General features: G+C 42.0%; 1 protein-coding gene across 1 annotated transcript in view; it reads left to right on the top strand.

Annotated features, from left to right (window-relative positions):
* LOC120046808 (centrosomal protein of 170 kDa-like) overlaps positions 1-19,465 on the top strand; it is a 72,515-nt gene that overhangs the window by 5,296 nt on the left and 47,754 nt on the right. Inside the window, exons 2-5 of the mRNA XM_038992323.1 lie at positions 4,878-4,967; positions 6,512-6,590; positions 6,836-6,894; positions 9,817-10,000. Coding sequence (XP_038848251.1) covers positions 4,878-4,967; positions 6,512-6,590; positions 6,836-6,894; positions 9,817-10,000 — 412 coding nt within the window. The remainder of the gene's footprint in view (positions 1-4,877; positions 4,968-6,511; positions 6,591-6,835; positions 6,895-9,816; positions 10,001-19,465) is intronic.

The raw sequence follows: 19,465 nt of genomic DNA on the forward strand, positions 1-19,465 counted from the left end.
CAGACAGGAGGGCTCCATAGGAAGTAGAGTGGCTGCTGCATCGCCAAGTGTGGAGTAGAGAATGGGTGTGGTGTAGCAGCATATATCATGGAATATCTTGATGGTATTGCACGAGTGAAATTTAAAGGGAATTCTCCCACCTTCACGGAAACTGTATTCACGGTAAATGCTGCATATGTCATCTCATTTGGGAAATTACCTTTCAATTTTAATCGCACTACAGCGTGGATCTTTAGTGCTACGGTTTGAATCTAGGCCTTAGGCATAGGTTTCAAAGCAATCGCAATGGTAGTAAAACTAATTGTTAAACCTATTGCGTGTATGTCAACCCTTAAAATAGTGTCACAGTACAACTTAAATAGAATATATTAATGTACTTTCCGTGCTCCTTGATGTCAACTCTGAATCTAAATAAATTACACTTTCCAAGCCAACTTAAGTAGTTGATTACTCACTGGTCAGGTTTCTGCCAGGCCCTGGCTCTGTATAACGAAGAGTACATTTCTTTTCAAGGAACTGAGTTGCCTGTGTGTGGTAATACCGGCAGTGCCTCAGTCCTTAACTCTGAGACACTAGAAACCCTGGCTTCACAGACACTTAGGAGACACTAATCAAGGAGTCCTCCTTCAACCTCCTCAATCCTCAGTTTGTCCCTGTCTACTAATGAGCCTATAATTAAGCAGCAGGTCATTAATACATCAGCACATCTCCAATAGGAGTTAGAAGGTACCATGCTAAATGGCTTCTAAAGAACAAGCAGTTCAGAGTGCAGCAAGATACTTCTTGCTGGCACTCTGCAGTTTAACTGCTGAAATCAGCAGGGTTGGAATGAAAGGAACAAGGAGGCTGTTTTTCTAGTGTTTGTCTCTCTGATGACCATGGGGAAGAGAGGAGAAGACTGGGTACTTTGTTTAGTGTGAGTCTGCCAACGGAAAATACGCCAAGAGGTCCGGGCCATGTGACTGTTTTTACTGGCCTCAGTCTTTTTGGTGTCACATGGGTGTCTCAGTAATGTACGTGTTTAAGAGCCGTTCCCAACGCAAGGGTATCAGACTCAAATCTGTACCACTCCCAACTAGGCCACTTCTAGTTAATAACAGTCAAATCTGGACCACTCCCAACTAGGCCACTTCTAGTTAATAACAGTCAAATCTGTACCACTCCCAACTAGGCCACTTCTAGTTAGTAACAGTCAAATCTGTACCACTCCCGCTAGGCCACTTCTAGTTAGTAACAGTCAAATCTGTACCACTCCCGCTAGGCCACTTCTAGTTAGTAACAGTCAAATCTGTACCACTCCCAACTAGGCCACTTCTAGTTAGTAACAGTCAAATCTGTACCACTCCCAACTAGGTCACTTCTAGTTAATAACAGTCAAATCTGTACCACTCCCAACTAGGTCACTTCTAGTTAATAACAGTCAAATCTGTACCACTCCCAACTAGGTCACTTCTAGTTAGTAACAGTCAAATCTGTACCACTCCCAACTAGGCCACTTCTAGTTAGTAACAGTCAAATCTGTACCACTCCCGCTAGGCCACTTCTAGTTAGTAACAGTCAAATCTGTTCCACTCCCAACTAGGTCACTTCTAGTTAATAACAGTCAAATCTGTACCACTCCCAACTAGGTCACTTCTAGTTAGTAACAGTCAAATCTGGACCACTCCCACTAGGCCACTTCTAGTTAGTAACAGTCAAATCTGGACCACTCCCAACTAGGCCTCTTCTAGTTAATAACAGTCAAATCTGTACCACTCCCAACTAGGTCACTTCTAGTTAGTAACAGTCAAATCTGTACCACTCCCAACTAGGCCACTTCTAGTTAGTAACAGTCAAATCTGTACCACTCCCAACTAGGCCTCTTCTAGTTCACTTCTCTGGGATATAGGGGGTGCTGTTTCGACTTAGGGAAAATTGGTCTCCAAATTAAACTGCCTAGTACTCAATTCTTGCTCGTACAATATGCATATTATTGTTATTATTGGATAGAAAACACTCTCTAGTTTCTATAACCATTGGAATTATGTCTCTGAGTGAAACAGAACTCATTCTACAGCACTTTTCCTGCCAGGGAGTGAGATTTCAGAAATCTTGGCCCCTGCTCCCAGGTCAGTTCATAAGTCCCTGTGAATGCTATGATGCTACAAACACTGCCTACGCCTTCCTCTAGATGTCAGTAAGCGGGGAGATTTTGAATGGAGTGGATTGCGCAATCCGGGCTCTATAAATAGACCCTGGAGCAGAAAGAACGTCCTTTTCAACAGTGCGCTCGACGCAGAGTGGTCGTCGGACTGGCCTCCTTCCAAGCTTTGGTTTAGCCACTTATATATCGCCGGTCATATTTTTATTCGTTATAGGTGTTAAAGACATCATAAGGTAGTTAATTTAAACCGTTTTATAGCAATTTATATCCGTTTAGTGCGATTTTGAGGCATTTCTTTGTGACGTACTTTGAAGAGCCGGGCACGTTTCGGGGTCCCGGTCGAACGTTAGTGGGCATTTCGACGGACAAGAGGACATCTTTCGACCAAAAGAAGATTAGACCCAAGAAAGGATACATTGCCCAAGATTCTGATGGAAGATCACCTCATAGTAAGAAATATTTAAGATGATAAATCGTTGTTCTGTCGAAAAATTTTAAACGCATATTCCGCCATTTGTTTTGGTATAGCTTCGCTTGGCGAACCCTGTATTGCACAGTAAGGATAATTTTAGAAATGTAATTCAGCGATTGCATTAAGAACTAATTTGTCTTTCGATAGCTGTCCAACTTATATTTTTTTAGTCAAGTTTATGAATAGTTATTCATGAGACAAGATCACTGTTAAAGATGGCGCCCGACATTTTCAGGCTAGTTTTGCTAGTATTGTCATTGTATAACCACGTTTTTTTGTGGCTAAATATGCACATTTTCGAACAAACTCTATATGTATGTTGTAATATGATGTTACAGGAGTGTCATCGGAAGAATTCTGAGAAGGTTAGTGAAAAAATTAATATATTTTGGCGATGATTACGTTATCGCTCTCTTTGGCTTGAATCAATGCTCGGGTAACGTTTGCACATGTGGTATGCTAATATAACGATTTATTGTGTTTTCGCTGTAAAACACTTAGAACATCTGAAATATTGTCTGAATTCACAAGATCTGTGTCTTTCCATTGCTGTGAGCTGTGTATTTTTAAGAAATGTTTTATGATTAGTAATTAGGTAATACACGTTGCTCTCTGTATTTATTCTAGTCGAGTTGTGATGGTGGGTGCAATTGTAAACTATGATTTCTACCTGAAATATGCACATTTTTCTAACAAAACCTATCCTATACAATAAATATGTTATCAGACTGTCATCTGATGAGGTTTTTTCTTGGTTAGTGGCTATCAATATCTTTATTTGGCCGAATTGGTGATAGCTACTGGTGGAGAGAAAAAATGGTGGACAAAGAAAAATGGTGTCTTTTGCTAACGTGGTTAGCTAATAGATTTACATATTTTGTCTTCGCTGTAAAACATTTTAAAAATCTGAAATGGTGGCTTTATTCACAAGATCTGTATCTTTCATTTGGTGTCTTGGACTTGTGATTTAATGATATTTACATATTTAGATGCTACTATTTAATTGTGACGCGATGCTAATCAGTGAGGGGGGGGTTGGGGGTGCTTGTCAGTTGGGACGCTAGCGTCCCAACTATCCCAGAGAAGTTAATAACAGTCAAATCTGTACCACTCCCAACTAGGTCACTTCTAGTTAGTAACAGTCAAATCTGTACCACTCCCAACTAGGTCACTTCTAGTTAGTAACAGTCAAATCTGTACCACTCCCAACTAGGCCACTTCTAGTTAGTAACAGTCAAATCTGTACCACTCCCAACTAGGCCACTTCTAGTTAATAACAGTCAAATCTGTACCACTCCCAACTAGGTCACTTCTAGTTAGTAACAGTCAAATCTGTACCACTCCCAACTAGGCCACTTCTAGTTAGTAACAGTCAAATCTGTACCACTCCCAACTAGGTCACTTCTAGTTAATAACAGTCAAATCTGTACCACTCCCAACTAGGTCACTTCTAGTTAGTAACAGTCAAATCTGTTCCACTCCCAACTAGGTCACTTCTAGTTAGTAACAGTCAAATCTGTTCCACTCCCAACTAGGCCTCTTCTAGTTAGTAACAGTCAAATCTGTACCACTCCCAACTAGGTCACTTCTAGTTAGTAACAGTCAAATCTGTTCCACTCCCAACTAGGCCTCTTCTAGTTAGTAACAGTCAAATCTGGACCACTCCCAACTAGGTCACTTCTAGTTAGTAACAGTCAAATCTGGACCACTCCCGCTAGGCCACTTCTAGTTAGTAACAGTCAAATCTGGACCACTCCCAACTAGGCCACTTCTAGTTAGTAACAGTCAAATCTGTACCACTCCCAACTAGGTCACTTCTAGTTAGTAACAGTCAAATCTGGACCACTCCCAACTAGGTCACTTCTAGTTAGTAACAGTCAAATCTGGACCACTCCCACTAGGCCACAGTCAAATCAAAGGGCCATGTTTGTGTTTGAAATGATGCTATCTACAGTAGATTTATGTCAGTGTAAAGATTATGTTATATTTTCTACAATAGGCTATGCTATCTACAGTAGATTTATGTCAGTGTAAACGCTGTGTTCAAAGCGGAATCTGACTTCAAAGCAGAATTGTGTCAACAATACATGTGATTCCTCCTCCAAACACTGACATTGTCACAAGGTTGATGTTTAAACCATAACACTGATAACACTGTTATCATCATGTCAAAAACATTTCACGTTCATCATTGATGTCAAGTTACCATTCATTGTTGAATGGTACCATTACTGACTGTGACTGTTGGGTTTGTGTTTACAGTCGCGGAGTGTTGACAAGCAGCATGCGGTCATCAACTATGAGGTGACCAGCGATGAGCACAAAGTCAAGGACCTGGGCAGCCTGAACGGGGTGAGTAAAAGGGGAGGAGAAGACATGTTTACAGGTCAGAGCTGCAAACATGTCAGAGGTTGTGCTTCATCTTTAGGCCAATCAAATTTGCTCCAGCTTTGACTTGAGAGGAATTGACAGGGCTGAGATAATTACCTGACCTGTAAATGTGTGTCACATGGCATTAACAGAATGCATTCTCAAATGACATGCCCCTTTTTTCCACACCATGATCTTTTCACGGCAGAGAAAAAACATGTTGAAGTGCTCTTCCTGCCACATGGTGTGTGTGAGTCATGTGTTAGTTGTCCTAGTTCTGCTGATGGCTCAGTGTGCTCAGTGAGCCTACAACTCAGTGTGTAGGCTAACCCACTAGCCTGGAACAACTGTGAAGCATTCTCCCAGGCAGGAAGCTGGAGTCATAAGCTCTTCCTCCTGAGTCATGCTTCAGGATTCCTCCCCTGTCGTTCGAGGGCCCATGGCAACAGGAAGTAGCACTACATCCCATGCTGGGCCAATCAGAGCCTGACTGCTGAATGCCCTGCACATCTTACTCATCTTTATGATGGATCTACATCCCATGCTGGGCCAATCAGAGCCTGACTGCTGAATGCCCTGCACATCTTACTCATCTTGAGGATAGATTTTGAATCAACAGTTTATGTTCAATCTATATGTCCAGTACTCTGTTTTGATAAATCCTGATAGCAACAACAGCTAGCCTACAGTCATAACTGTCTCTTCTAATTAGACACTGCAACCACCTCTCAGCTAACACTTCTATTACCCATTGTAACCGTTCTTCTCTTTTAGAGTGACTTTAAACTGGACTTGTGACTATAAAAAAAGTTTGTGATTATTATTTCTATGCTCTCCATGAAGGACCCAGGTAGAAACAAGTACCTCTTGTCCCTTTCATCAAGTTCTGTCACACTATTTAGAGGTCAGACAGAGACAGGCACAGAGTCAGGAAACTTAATCGGTGTCAGTGATGATTGAAAATGCTTGGTCAGTGAGGCCAGCGCTGCCAATGTTTTCCTGGCCCCGCTCTGCACCCATCATCTGACATACCTTCCATAAACAGACCCCGTCAGCTGATTCAATGTCTCTGGCTGCAGTGTGGGACATTTTTCACATCACCTGATTATTTAAGGCGCTCTCTTTCCTTTTATAATGGCACTATGGCTGGTTCTTATGGGGGTTGGAGAGATCTGCAAGAAAGACAGAAATCACATTTACTTAAGATTTTTACAGTACCGATGTAATACGGCCCTAATCCAATTTCTCGCCATCAACTTTTGCCTGCAGGTTTGTGGTGATTTGTAACTGAGAATGAAAGGTAATGTATTCTGGTTTAAATGTAGCCTGAAATGAAGTTTGCAGGGAACAGTTTCCCTAAATTCATTATGTAACTCAAGTCTGAGCCACAAGGGTTTTAAGCAATGAGAACTGGGCTGGCACGCCTGGCACTGGAGAGAGGCGGAGGGCAGTCAATTTATAATGTGCTATTTATAATGTGCTCCAAGTCCTTACAAACAGGTTTTCCCTCTTTTCTCTCCACACAGACATTTGTGAATGATGTCCGAATTCAGGAGCAGATGTATGTCACGTTAAAGATTGATGACAAGCTGAGGTTTGGATATGATATCCTTTCAATCATTCAGTCCTTAACATTTTAATGACACAACATTACTGCAATCTAAATAACCTGACATGAGGCATCTGTTCACTTCATTGCTCTCGTCCACTGATCATTTGTCAAGCTGTATAATCTGCAAATGTCAAACTGTCATCCACTGTGGCTTCGGCCTGACTGTTGTGTGTGTAATGAATTGGCTGTGAGGATAGATGCAAACAGTGTGAAAGTGTATTCCCTTAACCTGTTCCACATATCAACCTGTTCACGGTGTTGCAAGGGGAGATGACTGTCCCAGACGAGGCTCTTCAGGTATGACACTACACAGTACATACAACCCTTTACATGTTGTACTGGAATGGAATGTACACTACCATTCAAAAGTTTGGGGTCACTTAGAAATGTCCTTGTTTTTGAAAGAAAGGCAATGTTTTTGTCCATTAAAATAACATCAAATTGATCAGAAATACAGTGTAGACATTGTTAATGTTGTAACTGACTATTGTAGCTGGAAACAACATATTTTTAATGGAATATCTACATAGGTGTACAGAGGCCCATTATCAGCAACCATCACTCCTGTGTTCCAATAGCACGTTGTGTTAGCTAATCCAAGTTTATCATTTAAAAGGCTAATTGATCATTAGAAAACTATTTTGCAATTATGTTAGCACATCTGAAACCTGTTGTGCAGATTAAAGAAGCAATACAACTGGCCTTCTTTAGACTAGTTGAGTATCTGGAGCATCAGAATTTGTTGGTTCGATTACAGGCTCAAAATGGCCAGAAGCAAATACCTTTCTTCTGAAACTCGTCAGTCTATTCTTGTTCCGAGAAATGAAGGCTATTCCATGCGAGAAATTACCACGAAACTGAAGATCTCGTCCAAAGCTGTGTACTACTCCCTTCACAGAACAGAGCAAACTGGCTCTAACCAGAATAGAAAGAGGAGTGGGAGGCCCCGGTGCACAACTGAGCAAGAGGACAAGTACATTAGTGTCTAGTTCGAGAAACAGACACATCACAAGTCCTCAACTTGGCAGCTTGATTAAATAGTACCCACAAAACATCAGTGCAAATGGAGGATTCTTTGGCGAAAGCAAAGTTTGAAGGACACAATTATTATTTCAATTTAAAATCATTATTTATAAACTTGTCAAAGTCTTTATTATATTTCCTATTCATTTTGCATCTCCTTTCATGTATGTTTTCGTGGAAAACAAGGACATTTCTAAGTGTCCTAAATCTCCACAGCCAGAAGAGGACTGGCCACCCCTCATAGCCTGGTTCCTCTCTAGGTTTCTTCCTAGGTTTTGGCCTTTCTAGGGAGTTTTTCCTAGCCACCGTGCTTCTACACCTGCATTGCTTGCTGTTTGGAGTTTTAGGCTGGGTTTCTGTACAGCACTTTGAGATATCAGTTGATGTAAGAAGGGCTATATAAATACATTTGATTTGATTTAAGTGACTCCAAACTTTTGAACGGTAGTGTATGTAACCTTTTCCCACTTTGTAACACATCAGAATGTGGAAAAAGTCAAGGAGTGTGAATACTGTTTGAAGGCGCTGTATATCAGAATATCTATGTGGTACTCAATATCAGGGCTATCTGGGGTGCTAATTTCTGCTAAATATGAAGTAGCAACGGTTATACCATAGTATAACAAAGTGTCTGTAAGTACAGGGTCTTCAGAAAGGATTCACACCCCTCGATTTTTTTCTAAATGTTGTTGTGTTACAGCCTGAGTTTAAAATCGATTACATTTTGATTTTTGGTTGCTGGCCTATAGACAATACCATATAATGCCAAAGTGGAGGTGAAATTATGTCTTTTGACATTTTTACAAATTAATAAAAAATGAAAAGCTGAAAGGTCTTGAGTCAATAAGTCTTCAACCCCTTTGTTATGGCAAGCCTAAATAAGTTCAGGAGTAAAAATGTGTTTAACAAGTCACATAATAAGTTGCATTCTGTGTGCAATAATAGTGTTTAACATGATTTTTGAATGACTACCTCATCTCTGTACCCGAGGGAGATTTTCCAATGCCTCACAAAGAAGGGGACCTATTGATGGGTAAAACATTATTAATTACATGGTGAAGTCATTAATTACACTTTGGATGGTGTATCAATATACCCAGTCACTACAAAGATACAGGCGTTCTTCCTAACTCAGTTGCCGGAGAGGAAGGAAACTGCTCAGGGATTTAACCATGAGAACAATGGTGACTTTAAAACAGCTACCGAGTTTAATGGCTGTGATAGGAGAAAACTGAAAATATTCCATAACATGCATCTGTTTGCAACAAGGCACTAAAGTAATACTGCACAGAATGTGGCAAAGCAATTCGCTTTTGGTCCTGAATACATAATATTATGTTTGGGGCAAATCCAATACAGCATATTACTGAGTACCACTCTTCAAATTTCAAGCATAGAGTGGCTGCATCATGTTAACGGTATGCTTGTAATCCTTAAGGACTGGGGAATTTTTCTGGATAAAAAACGTACGTAATGGAGCTAAGCACAGGCAAAATCCTAGAGGAAAACCTGGTTCAGTCTGCTTTCCACCAGACACTGGGAGATGAATTCACCCTTCAGCAGAACAATAACCTAAAACACAAGGCCAAAACTAAACTGGAGTTGCTTACCAAGAAGACAGTGAATGTTTTTGAATGGCCGAGTTACAGTTTTGGCTTAAATCTATTTGAAAATCTATGGCAATACCTGAACATGGTTGTCTAGCAATGATCAACAACTAATTTCACAGCTTCAATAATTTTGAAAAGAATAATGGGCAAATGTTGCACAATCCAGGTGTGGAAAGCTCTTAGAGACTTACCCATTAAGCTCACAGCTGTAATCACTGCCAAAGGTGCTTCTACAAAGTATTGACTCAGGGGTATGAATACTTATATAAATGAGATTTCATTTTCAATACATTTGCCCAAAAAAATCTAAAAATATGTTTTCACTTTGTCATTATTGGGTATTGTGTGTAGATGGGTGAGAAACATTTTACATTTTGAATACAGGCTGTAACACAACAAAAGGTGGAATAAGTCAAGGGGTATGAATACTTTCTGAAGGCACTGTAGGTTCTTGAGATTTTATTTTGCCCCATGCAAATATAACTTTAAGCTGTGTGTGTCAGCATTAGATGAAAGATGATATTTTTGGCTCTGACGGTGTTCCACTCTCTTTCTCCATCGCTCCATCCCTTCCTCCCTCCATCAGCATGATAAGTTCACCAGCCAGCTCCAGCTGACTAAGAAGCACTTCAACGGTGAGCCCACCAAGTCACCTGCCAAGTCCCCCGCTAAGACCCCCAGACCAGCCGAGACCAAGGCAGCCGAGGGGACCACCATGGAGCCATCTGCCAAACCTGCTGATTCACACCAGGGAGATGACAAGATGGCAGGTGAGAGCAGGAAGCACATATAAGAGATTACATGTATGTTGTACGGTATGACCCAGTCATTTCAGGGAAATAATGAATGGGATATTTCAGTTTTGATTTTCAATCATGACACAGTATTTGGAAATAAGCAATATCCATTTTATAACGATAGCATTTTAGAATCTGTATTCTGAATGAGTAAGCAATGAATGTCCTGATCCTACCATAGATTGGACAGTGATACACATGTATAGACTACCAGTCATCTAAAAGACTAATAAACCTTTCACTGCCTGTCTCTTATGGAGACTTGTTTATCTCTTGACTGTAATAAAAGAGGGAGGGTTTAGGGTGTTTAAATTACACATTGTCATTAAAAACATCACACTAATCTGAGCTACTGTCCTGTACCACTGGGGTGTCTTATCTGATTAGCCAGCCCAGCATGCCTCTGGTCCCACTATCAGTAGACACTGGGCAAAGACGTCAATTAAACATCTATGTCACGTTGGTTCAACGTAATTTCATTGAAATGACGCATAAACAACATTGATTCAACCAGTGTGTGCCCAGTGGGAAAGAGCTATATTTATCTACAGGATGCAGCAGAGTGGCTGCAGCTGCTCCTATCTCTCCATGTGCAGCTGACAGTGAGAACGTCTCCTACACTTGCATCGTTTACGCACTATCGTCAAGTCACTCAGCTGGAGGGAGAGTTTATGCTGGTGTTGGTGTGGATAGCAGTTTAGTATCTCTTACAGTAGATGGTACAGCTGTTGGAGTTGAATAGCTACTGTATTACAGATGGCACAAGACTTTAACAGGGGAAACATGGCTTTTGGATTGTGACATACAGTACATGGTTATTGTCATTACATTCGGAATCACAGAGTGTTCTTTTGCTATGCGTTGGGGTGGCAGGTAGCCTAGCAGTTAAGAGTGTTGGGCCAGTAACTGAAATATTGCTCAGGGTCTTCTCCATGATTTTTTTAACAATCTGGTACTGCTGAGTACAGCGTGGGGGGGCAGTGCCTTAGAGATTTTTGCGTTTCTGAACACTTGTAACTGCCATCGCTCTGGATAAAAGCATCTGCTAAATGACTAACATTTAAGGGAACATCCAAACGGTTTGGTCCCTATGGATTGAGTCGTTTATCTGATAAATGAGAGGATGTCCTTAATTTTTTACTTTAGCCATGGCCATCGTCCCTAGACCAGGGATCACCAACTAGATTAAGCCATGGGCTGATTTTATTGAGCGGATGATCAGGGGGCTGGAACATAATTACAGAACATTTGAAGACTGCAATTTGACTGCAAGAAGCCAAAACAGATATAATATTTTACAAACATATACAGTTGAAGTCAGAAGTTTACATACACCTCAGCCAAATACATTTAAACTCAGTTTTTCACAATTCCTGACATTTAATCCTAGTAAAAATTCCCTGTCTTAGGTCAGTTAGGATCACCACTTTATTTTAAGAATGTGAAATGTCAGAATAATAGTAGAGAATGATTTATTTCAGCTTTTATTTTTTTCATCACATTCCCAGTGGGTCAGAAGTTTACATACACTCAATTAGTATTTGGTAGCATTGCCTTTAAATTGTTTAACTTGAGTCAAACGTTTTGGGTAGCCTTCCACAAGCTTCCCACAATAAGTTGGGTAAATTTTGGCCCATTCCTCCTGACAGAGCTGGTGTAAATGAATCAGGTTTTCTAGGCCTCCTTGCTCGCACACAGTTTTTCAGTTCTGCCCACACATTTTCTACAGGATTGAGGTCAGGGCTTTGTGATAGCCACTCCAATACCTTGACTTTGTTGTCCTTAAGCCATTTTGCCACAACTTTGGAAGTATGCTTGGGGTCATTGTCCATTTGGAAGTCCCATTTGCGATCAAGCTTTAACTTCCTGACTGATGTCTTGAGATGTTGCTTCAATATATCCACATAGTTGTCCTACCTCATGATGCCGTCTATTTTGTGAAGTTCACCAGTCCCTCCTGCAGCAAAGCATCCCCACAACATGAAGCTGCCACCCCCGTGCTTCACGGTTGGGATGGTGTTCTTCGGCTTGCAAGCCTCCCCCTTTTTCCTCCAAACATAGCAATGGTCATTATGGCAAACAGTTCTATTTTTGTTTCATCAGAACAGAGGACATTTCTCCAAAAAGTACGATCTTTATCCCCATGTGCAGTTGCAAACCGTAGTCTGGCTTTTTTATGGCGGTTTGGAGCAGTGGCTTCTTCCGTGCTGAGCGGCCTTTCAGGTTATGTCGATATAGGACTCGTTTTACTGTGGATATAGATCATTTTGTACCCGTTTCCTCCAGCATCTTCACAAGGTCCTTTGCTGTTGTTCTGGGATTGATTTGCACTTTTCACACCAAAGTACGTTCATCTCTAGGAGACAGAACGCGTCTCCTTCCTGATCGGTATGACGGCTGCATGGTCCCATGGTGTTTATACTTGCGTACTATTGTTTGTACAGATGAACATGGTACCTTCAGGTATTTGGAAATTGCTCCTAAGGATGAACCAGACTTGTGGAGGTCTACAATTTATTTTGTGAGGTCTTTGCTGATTTCCTTTGATTTTCCCATGATGTCAAGCAAAGAGGCACTGAGTTTGAAGGTAGGTGTCACGTTCCTGACCTGTTTTCTGTTGTTTTTGTATGTGTTTAGTTGGTCAGGGCGTGAGTTGGGGTGGGCATTCTATGTTTTGTGTTTCTATGTTTAGGTCATTGGTAATTAGCCTTATATGGTTCTCAATCAGGGACAGGTGTTTGACGTTTCCTCTGATTGAGAACCATATAAAGGTAGGCTGTTCACACTGTTTGTTTGTGGGTGATTGTCTTCTGTGTCTGTGCACCACACGGGACTGTTTCGTTTGTTCGTTCGTTTGTGTCGTCTGTACCTGTTCATGCGTTCTTCGTGTATATGTAAGTTCGTTTGTTCAGGTCTGTTGACTTCGTTTATTATTTTGTAAATTCTCAAGTGTGTTTAGTTTTCGTCTTGTTTAATAAATATCATGTCATATCACAACGCTGCGCTTTGGTCCAATCCCTACTCCTCCTCGACAGCCGTTACAGTAGGCCTTGAAATACATCCACAGGTACACCTCCAATTGACTCAATTTCAGTCAATTAGCCTACCTGAAGCTTCTAAAGCGATGACATAATTTTCTGGAACTTTTCAAGATGTTTAAAGGCACAGTCAACTTAGTGTATGAAAACTTCTGACCCACTGGAATTGTGATACAGTGAATTATAAGTGAAATAATCTGTCTGTAAACAATTGTTGGAAAAAGGACTTGTGTCATACACAAAGTAGATGCCCTAACCGACTTGCCAAAATTATAGTTTGTTAACAAGAAATTTGTGGAGTGGTTGAAAAACGAGTTTTAATGATTCCAACCTAAGTGTATGTAAACTTCCGACTTCAACTGTAGCTTACATTTATATATGATAATGTGTTTCTTTATTATGCATGGGAATAGTTTGGAACAGATTTCCAAAATTAAAATAACTTGGGAGCTGATTTCCTGGTGTTTTTTCAGTAGGTTTTGTCCAACAATTAATATTATTTCTAAAAATGATATAGTACCAGTCAAAAGTTTTAGAACGCCTACTCATTCCAGTGTTTTTCTTCATTTTTTCTATTTTCTAAATTGTAGAATAATGTTGAAGACATAAAAATTATGAAATAACACATATGGAATCATGTAGTAACCAAAAAAGTGTTAAACAAATCAAAATATATTTTATATTTGAGATTCTTCAGTGTAGCCACCCTTTGCCTTGATGACAGCATTGCACACTTTTGGCATTCTCTCAACCAGCTTCATGAGGTAGTCACCTGGAATGCATTTAAATTAACATGTGTGCCATCTTAAAAGTTAATTTGTGGAATTTATTTCCTTAATGCATTTGAGCCAATCAGTTGTGTTGTGACAAGGTAGGGGGGTATAGAGAAGATAGCCCTATTTGGTAAAAGACCAAGTACATATTATGGCAAGAACAGCTCAAATAAGCAAAGAGAAATGACAGTCCATCATTACTTTAAGACATGAAGGTCAGTCAATACAGAAAATGTGCAGTTGCAAAAACCATCAAGCGCTATGATGAAACTGTCTCTCATGAGGACCACCACAGGAATGGAAGACACAGTTACCTCTGCTGCAGAGGATAAGTTCATTAGAGTTACCAGCCTCAGAAATTGCAGCCCAAATAAATGCTTCACAGAGTACAAGTAAGACGCATCTCAACATCAACTGTTCAGAGGAGACTGTGTGAATCAGGCCTTCATGGTCGAATTTCTACAAAGAAACCACTACTAAAGGACAGCAATAATGATAAGAGACTTGCTTGGGCCAAGAAACACGAGCAATGGACATTAGACTGGTGGAAATCTGGCGCTGGAGAGGAAGGCTGATGTTTTACCGATTGTGTTTTTTTTGTTTGTTTATTTGCGTTGTTTGTGACTTATTGTTTTACTTATTTTGTACATAATGTTGCCACTACCGTCTCTTTTGACCGACAATAACTCACCACGGACTGGCAGAATCCTTTTTTTCCTTTAACGAGTCTAACGAACCCGATGCGAACTATATACTGCTTTCTCGGAATCAGGCCCAGATCCCCGGTATTTGCGTGAAGAGAAGGCAGAGAAAATGGAGCCAAAGTGCGGGCTGCCTTCTGAGAATTCGTAGGTGATCAAATAAACCTCCACTTACTTCCATTCTGTTTGCAAACGTGCATTCTTTGGAGAATAAAATAGATGACCTATTCGGAAGATTAAACTACCAACGGGACATTCAAAACTGTGATATCTTATGTTTCATGAAATCGTGACTGAACGACGACACTATCAACATACAGCTGGCTGGTTATACGCTGTACCGGCAGGATAGAACAGCGGCGTCTGGCAAGACAAGGGGCGGCGAACAATCTATTTTTGTAAACAACAGCTGGTGCACAATATCTAAGGAAGTCTCAAGCTATTGCTCGCCTGAGGTAGAGTATCTCATGATAAGCTGTAGACCACACTATCTACCTAGAGAGTTTTCATCTGTATTTTTCAAAGCTTTTTACATACCACCACAGACTGAGGCTGGCACTAAGACAGCAATGAATGAGCTGTATTCCACCATAAGTAAACAAGAAAACGCTCACCCAGAGGCGGCGCTCCTAGTAACCGGAGACTTTAAACTTAAATCCGTTTTACCAAATTTCTATCAGCATGTTAAATGTACAACCAGAGGGAAATCAACTATGGACCACCTTTACTCCACACACAGAGACGCATACAAAGCTCTCCCATGCCCTTCATTTGGCAAATCTGACAATAATTGTATCCTCCTGATTCCTGCTTACAAGCAAAAATTAAAGCAGGAAGCACCAGTGACTAGATCAATAAAAAAGTTGTCAGATAAAGCAGATGCTAAGCTACAGGACTGTTTTGCTAGCACAGACTGGAATATGTTCCAGTCCTCCGATAGCATTGGAGTACACCACATCAGTCACTGACTTCATCAATAGCATCGTCCCCACAGAGACCGTACGTACATACCCCAACCAGAAGCCATGGATTACAGGCAACATCCGTACTGAGATAAAGGCTAGAGCTGCCACTTTCAAGGAGCAGGACTCTAACCCGGAAGCTTATAAGAAATCCTGCTATGCCCTCCGACGAACCATCAAACAGGCAAAGCGTAAATACAGGACTAAGATCGAATTGTACTAAACCGGTTCTGACACTCGTCAGATGTGGCAGGGCTTGCAAACCATTACAGACTACAAAGGGATGCACAGCCGAGAGCTGCCCAGTGACATGAGCCTACTAGACGAGCTAAACTACTTCTATGCTCGCTTCGAGGCAAATAACACATAAACATGCTTGAGAGCACTAGCTGTTCCGGAAAACTGTGTGATCACGCACTCCGCAGCCGATGTGAGTAAGATCTTTCAACAGGTCAACATTCACAAGGCCACGGGGCCAGACGAATTACCAGGACGTGTACTCCGAGCATGCTCTGACCACCTGGCAGGTGTCTTCACTGACATTTTCAACCTCTAACTGTCTGATTCTGTAATACCAACATGTTTTAAGCAGACCACTATATGACTACCGACCCGTAGCACTCACGTCTGTAGCCATGAAGTGCTTTGAAAGGCTGGTCATGGCTCACATCAACACCATTATCCCAGAAACCCTAGACCCACTCCAATTTGCATACCGCCCAAACAGATTCACAGATGATGCAATCTCTTTTGCACTCCACACTGCCCTTTCCTACCTGGACAAAACGAACACCTATGTGAGAATTCTATTGATTGACTACAGCTCAGCGTTCAACACCATAGTGCCCTCAAAGCTCATCAATAAGCCACGGACTCTGGGACTAAACACCTCCCTTTGCAACTGGATCCTGGACTTCCTGATGAGCCATCCCCAGGTGGTAAGGGTAGGTAACAACAGATCTGCCACGCTGATCCTCAACACAGGGGCTCCTCAGGGGTGCGTGCTCAGTCCCCTCCTGTACTCCCTGTTCACTCATGACTGCACGATCAGGCACAACTCCAACCCCATCATTAAGTTTGCAGATGACACAACAGTGGTAGGCCTGATCAACGACAATGACGAGACAGCCTATAGGGAGGAGGTCAGAGACCTGGCTGTGTGGTGCCAGGACAACAACCTCTCCCTCAACGTGATCAAGACAAAGGAGATGATTGTGGACAACAGGAAAAAGAGGACCGAGCACGCCCTCATTCTCATCGACGGGGCTGCAGTGGAGCAGGTTGAGAGCTTCAAGTTCCTTGGTGTCCACATCACCAACAAACTAACATGGTCCAAGCACACCAAGACAGTCGTAAAGAGGGCACAACAAAACCTATTCCTCCTTAGGAGACTGAAAAGATTTGACATGGGTCCTCAGATCCTCAATAGGTTCTGCAGCTGCACCACTGTGAGCATCATGACTGGTTGCATCACTGCCTGGTTTGGCAACTGCTTCGCCTCTGACCGCAAGGCACTACAGAGGGTAGTGCGAATGGCCCAAGCTTCCTGCCATCCAGGACCTCTATACCAGGCGGTGTCAGAGGAAGGCCCTCCAGCCACCCTAGTCATTGACAAGCGGTACCGGAGTGCCAAGTCTAGGTCATAGAGGCTTCTAAACAGCTTCTACCCCCAAGCCATAAGACTCCTGAACATCTAATCAAATGGCCCCCCAGACTATTTGCATTGCCCCCCCCCCCCCCCCAGTTACACCGCTTCTACTCTCAGTTGGTATCATCAATGCATAGTCACTTTAATAATTATACCTACATGTACATATTACCTCAACTCAGCGGTGCCCCCACACATTGACTCTGTACCGGTACCCCGCTGTATATAGTCTTGTTTGTGTTAATTTACTGCTGCTCTTTAATTACTTGTTACTTTTATTTCTTATTCTTACCTGTATTTTTTAAACTGCATTGTTAGTTATGGGCTCGTAAGTAAGCATTTCACTGTCAGGTCTACACCTGTTGTATTCTGCACATTGACTAATGAAATTCGATTTGGAGATTTTTGGTCCCAACCGCCGTGTCTTTGTGAGACGCAGAGTAAGTGAACGGATGATCTCTGCATGTATGGTTCCCACCATGAAGCATGGAGGAGGAGGTGTGATGGTGTGGGGGTGCTTTGCTGGTGACACTGTCAGTGATTTATAAAAAATTCAAGGCACGCTTAACCAGCATGGCTACCACAGCATTCTGCAGCGATCCCATCTGGTTTGTGCTTAGTGGGACTATCATTTGTTTTTAGACAGGACAATGACACAACACACCTCCAGGCTGTGTAAGGGCTATTTGACCAAGAAGGAGAGTGATGGAGTGCTGCATCAGATGACCTGGCCTCCACAATCACCCGACCTCAACCAAATTGAGATGGTTTGGGATGAATTGGACTGCAGAGTGAAGGAAAAGCAACCAATAAGTGTTCAGAATATGTGGGAACTCCTTCAAGATTGTTGGAAAAGCATCCCTCATGCTGGTTGAGAAAATGCCAAGAGTGTGCAAAGCTGTCATCAAGGCAAAGGGTGGCTACTTTGAAGAATCTCAAATATGAAATATATTTTGATTTGTTTAACACTGTTTTGGTAACTACATGATTCCATCTGTATTTTTTCATAGTTTTGATGTATTCACTATTATTCTACTAAGTGGAAAATAGTAGAAATGAAGAAAAACCCTTGAATGAGTAGGTGTGTCCAAACCTTTGAGTGGTACTGCACATATACATTATTTATTTTGCTCAGAAACTTAAACCACCCGCGGTCCGCCAGTTAAGGAACCCTGGTCTATAGTATCAGGATCAAAACAACAGATGTTCTAACACTGTCATATGGGGCATCAGGCTTAACACACACAAGTCCAGTGAACATTACATTTAACCCGGCTTGCCACCCATTATGTGTCTAAATACAGCATCTGCAGTGGGGGCCTTCAGCAGAGGGCCTGTAATGATAGGGGGAGCCACATCCACACATATGTCTCCTTTATTACTCGACAACCATTAAAAAATAGGAGGCGGGAAGCGTTTACATGTGTTCCTCCTTGTCGGGTTCTCTGCCACCTGGATATTGAAGCCTGCTAATTGTCCTTTTAATACTAATGTATTATTCCCCCCGCTGATTCACAGACAGGCAGTTACCGTATGTTCCCTTTCCTCTCTGCAGTCAGACAGTCACCGTATGTTCCCTTTCCTCTTTGTAGTCAGACAGTCACCGTATGTTCCCTTTCCTCTTTGTAGTCAGACAGTCACCGTATGTTCCCTTTCCTCTCTGCAGTCAGACCGTATGTTCCCTTTCCTCTCTGCAGTCAGACAGTCACCGTATGTTCTCTTTCCTCTTTGCAGTCAGACAGTCACCGTATATTCCCTTTCCTCTCTGCAGTCAGACAGTCACCGTATGTTCCCTTTCCTCTTTGTAGTCAGACAGTCACCGTATGTTCCCTTTCCTCTCTGCAGTCAGACCGAATGTTCCCTTTCCTCTCTGCAGTCAGACCGTATGTTCCCTTTCCTCTCTGCAGTCAGACCGTATGTTCCCTTTCCTCTCTGCAGTCAGACCGTATGTTCCCTTTCCTCTCTGCAGTCAGACCGTATGTTCCCTTTCCTCTCTGCAGTCAGACCGTATGTTCCCTTTCCTCTCTGCAGTCAGACCGTATGTTCCCTTTCCTCTCTGCAGTCAGACCGTATGTTCCCTTTCCTCTTTGTAGTCAGGCAGTCAGACCGTATGTTCCCTTTCCTCTTTGTAGTCAGACAGTCACCGTATGGTCCCTTTCCTCTTTGCAGTCAGACAGTCACCGTATGTTCCCTTTCCTCTCTTCAGCACACCACCATAGGTTAACTGGAGATGTTATGCAGGCAGGCAAAACAATCTTGCAGCATTTATAGGCTCGTCACTAATCTTGTAGCAATAATAGGCATTTATATGCATTT

The sequence above is a fragment of the Salvelinus namaycush genome, chromosome 4 (assembly GCF_016432855.1).
Source record: "Salvelinus namaycush isolate Seneca chromosome 4, SaNama_1.0, whole genome shotgun sequence".
Taxonomy (NCBI): Eukaryota; Metazoa; Chordata; class Actinopteri; order Salmoniformes; family Salmonidae; genus Salvelinus; species Salvelinus namaycush.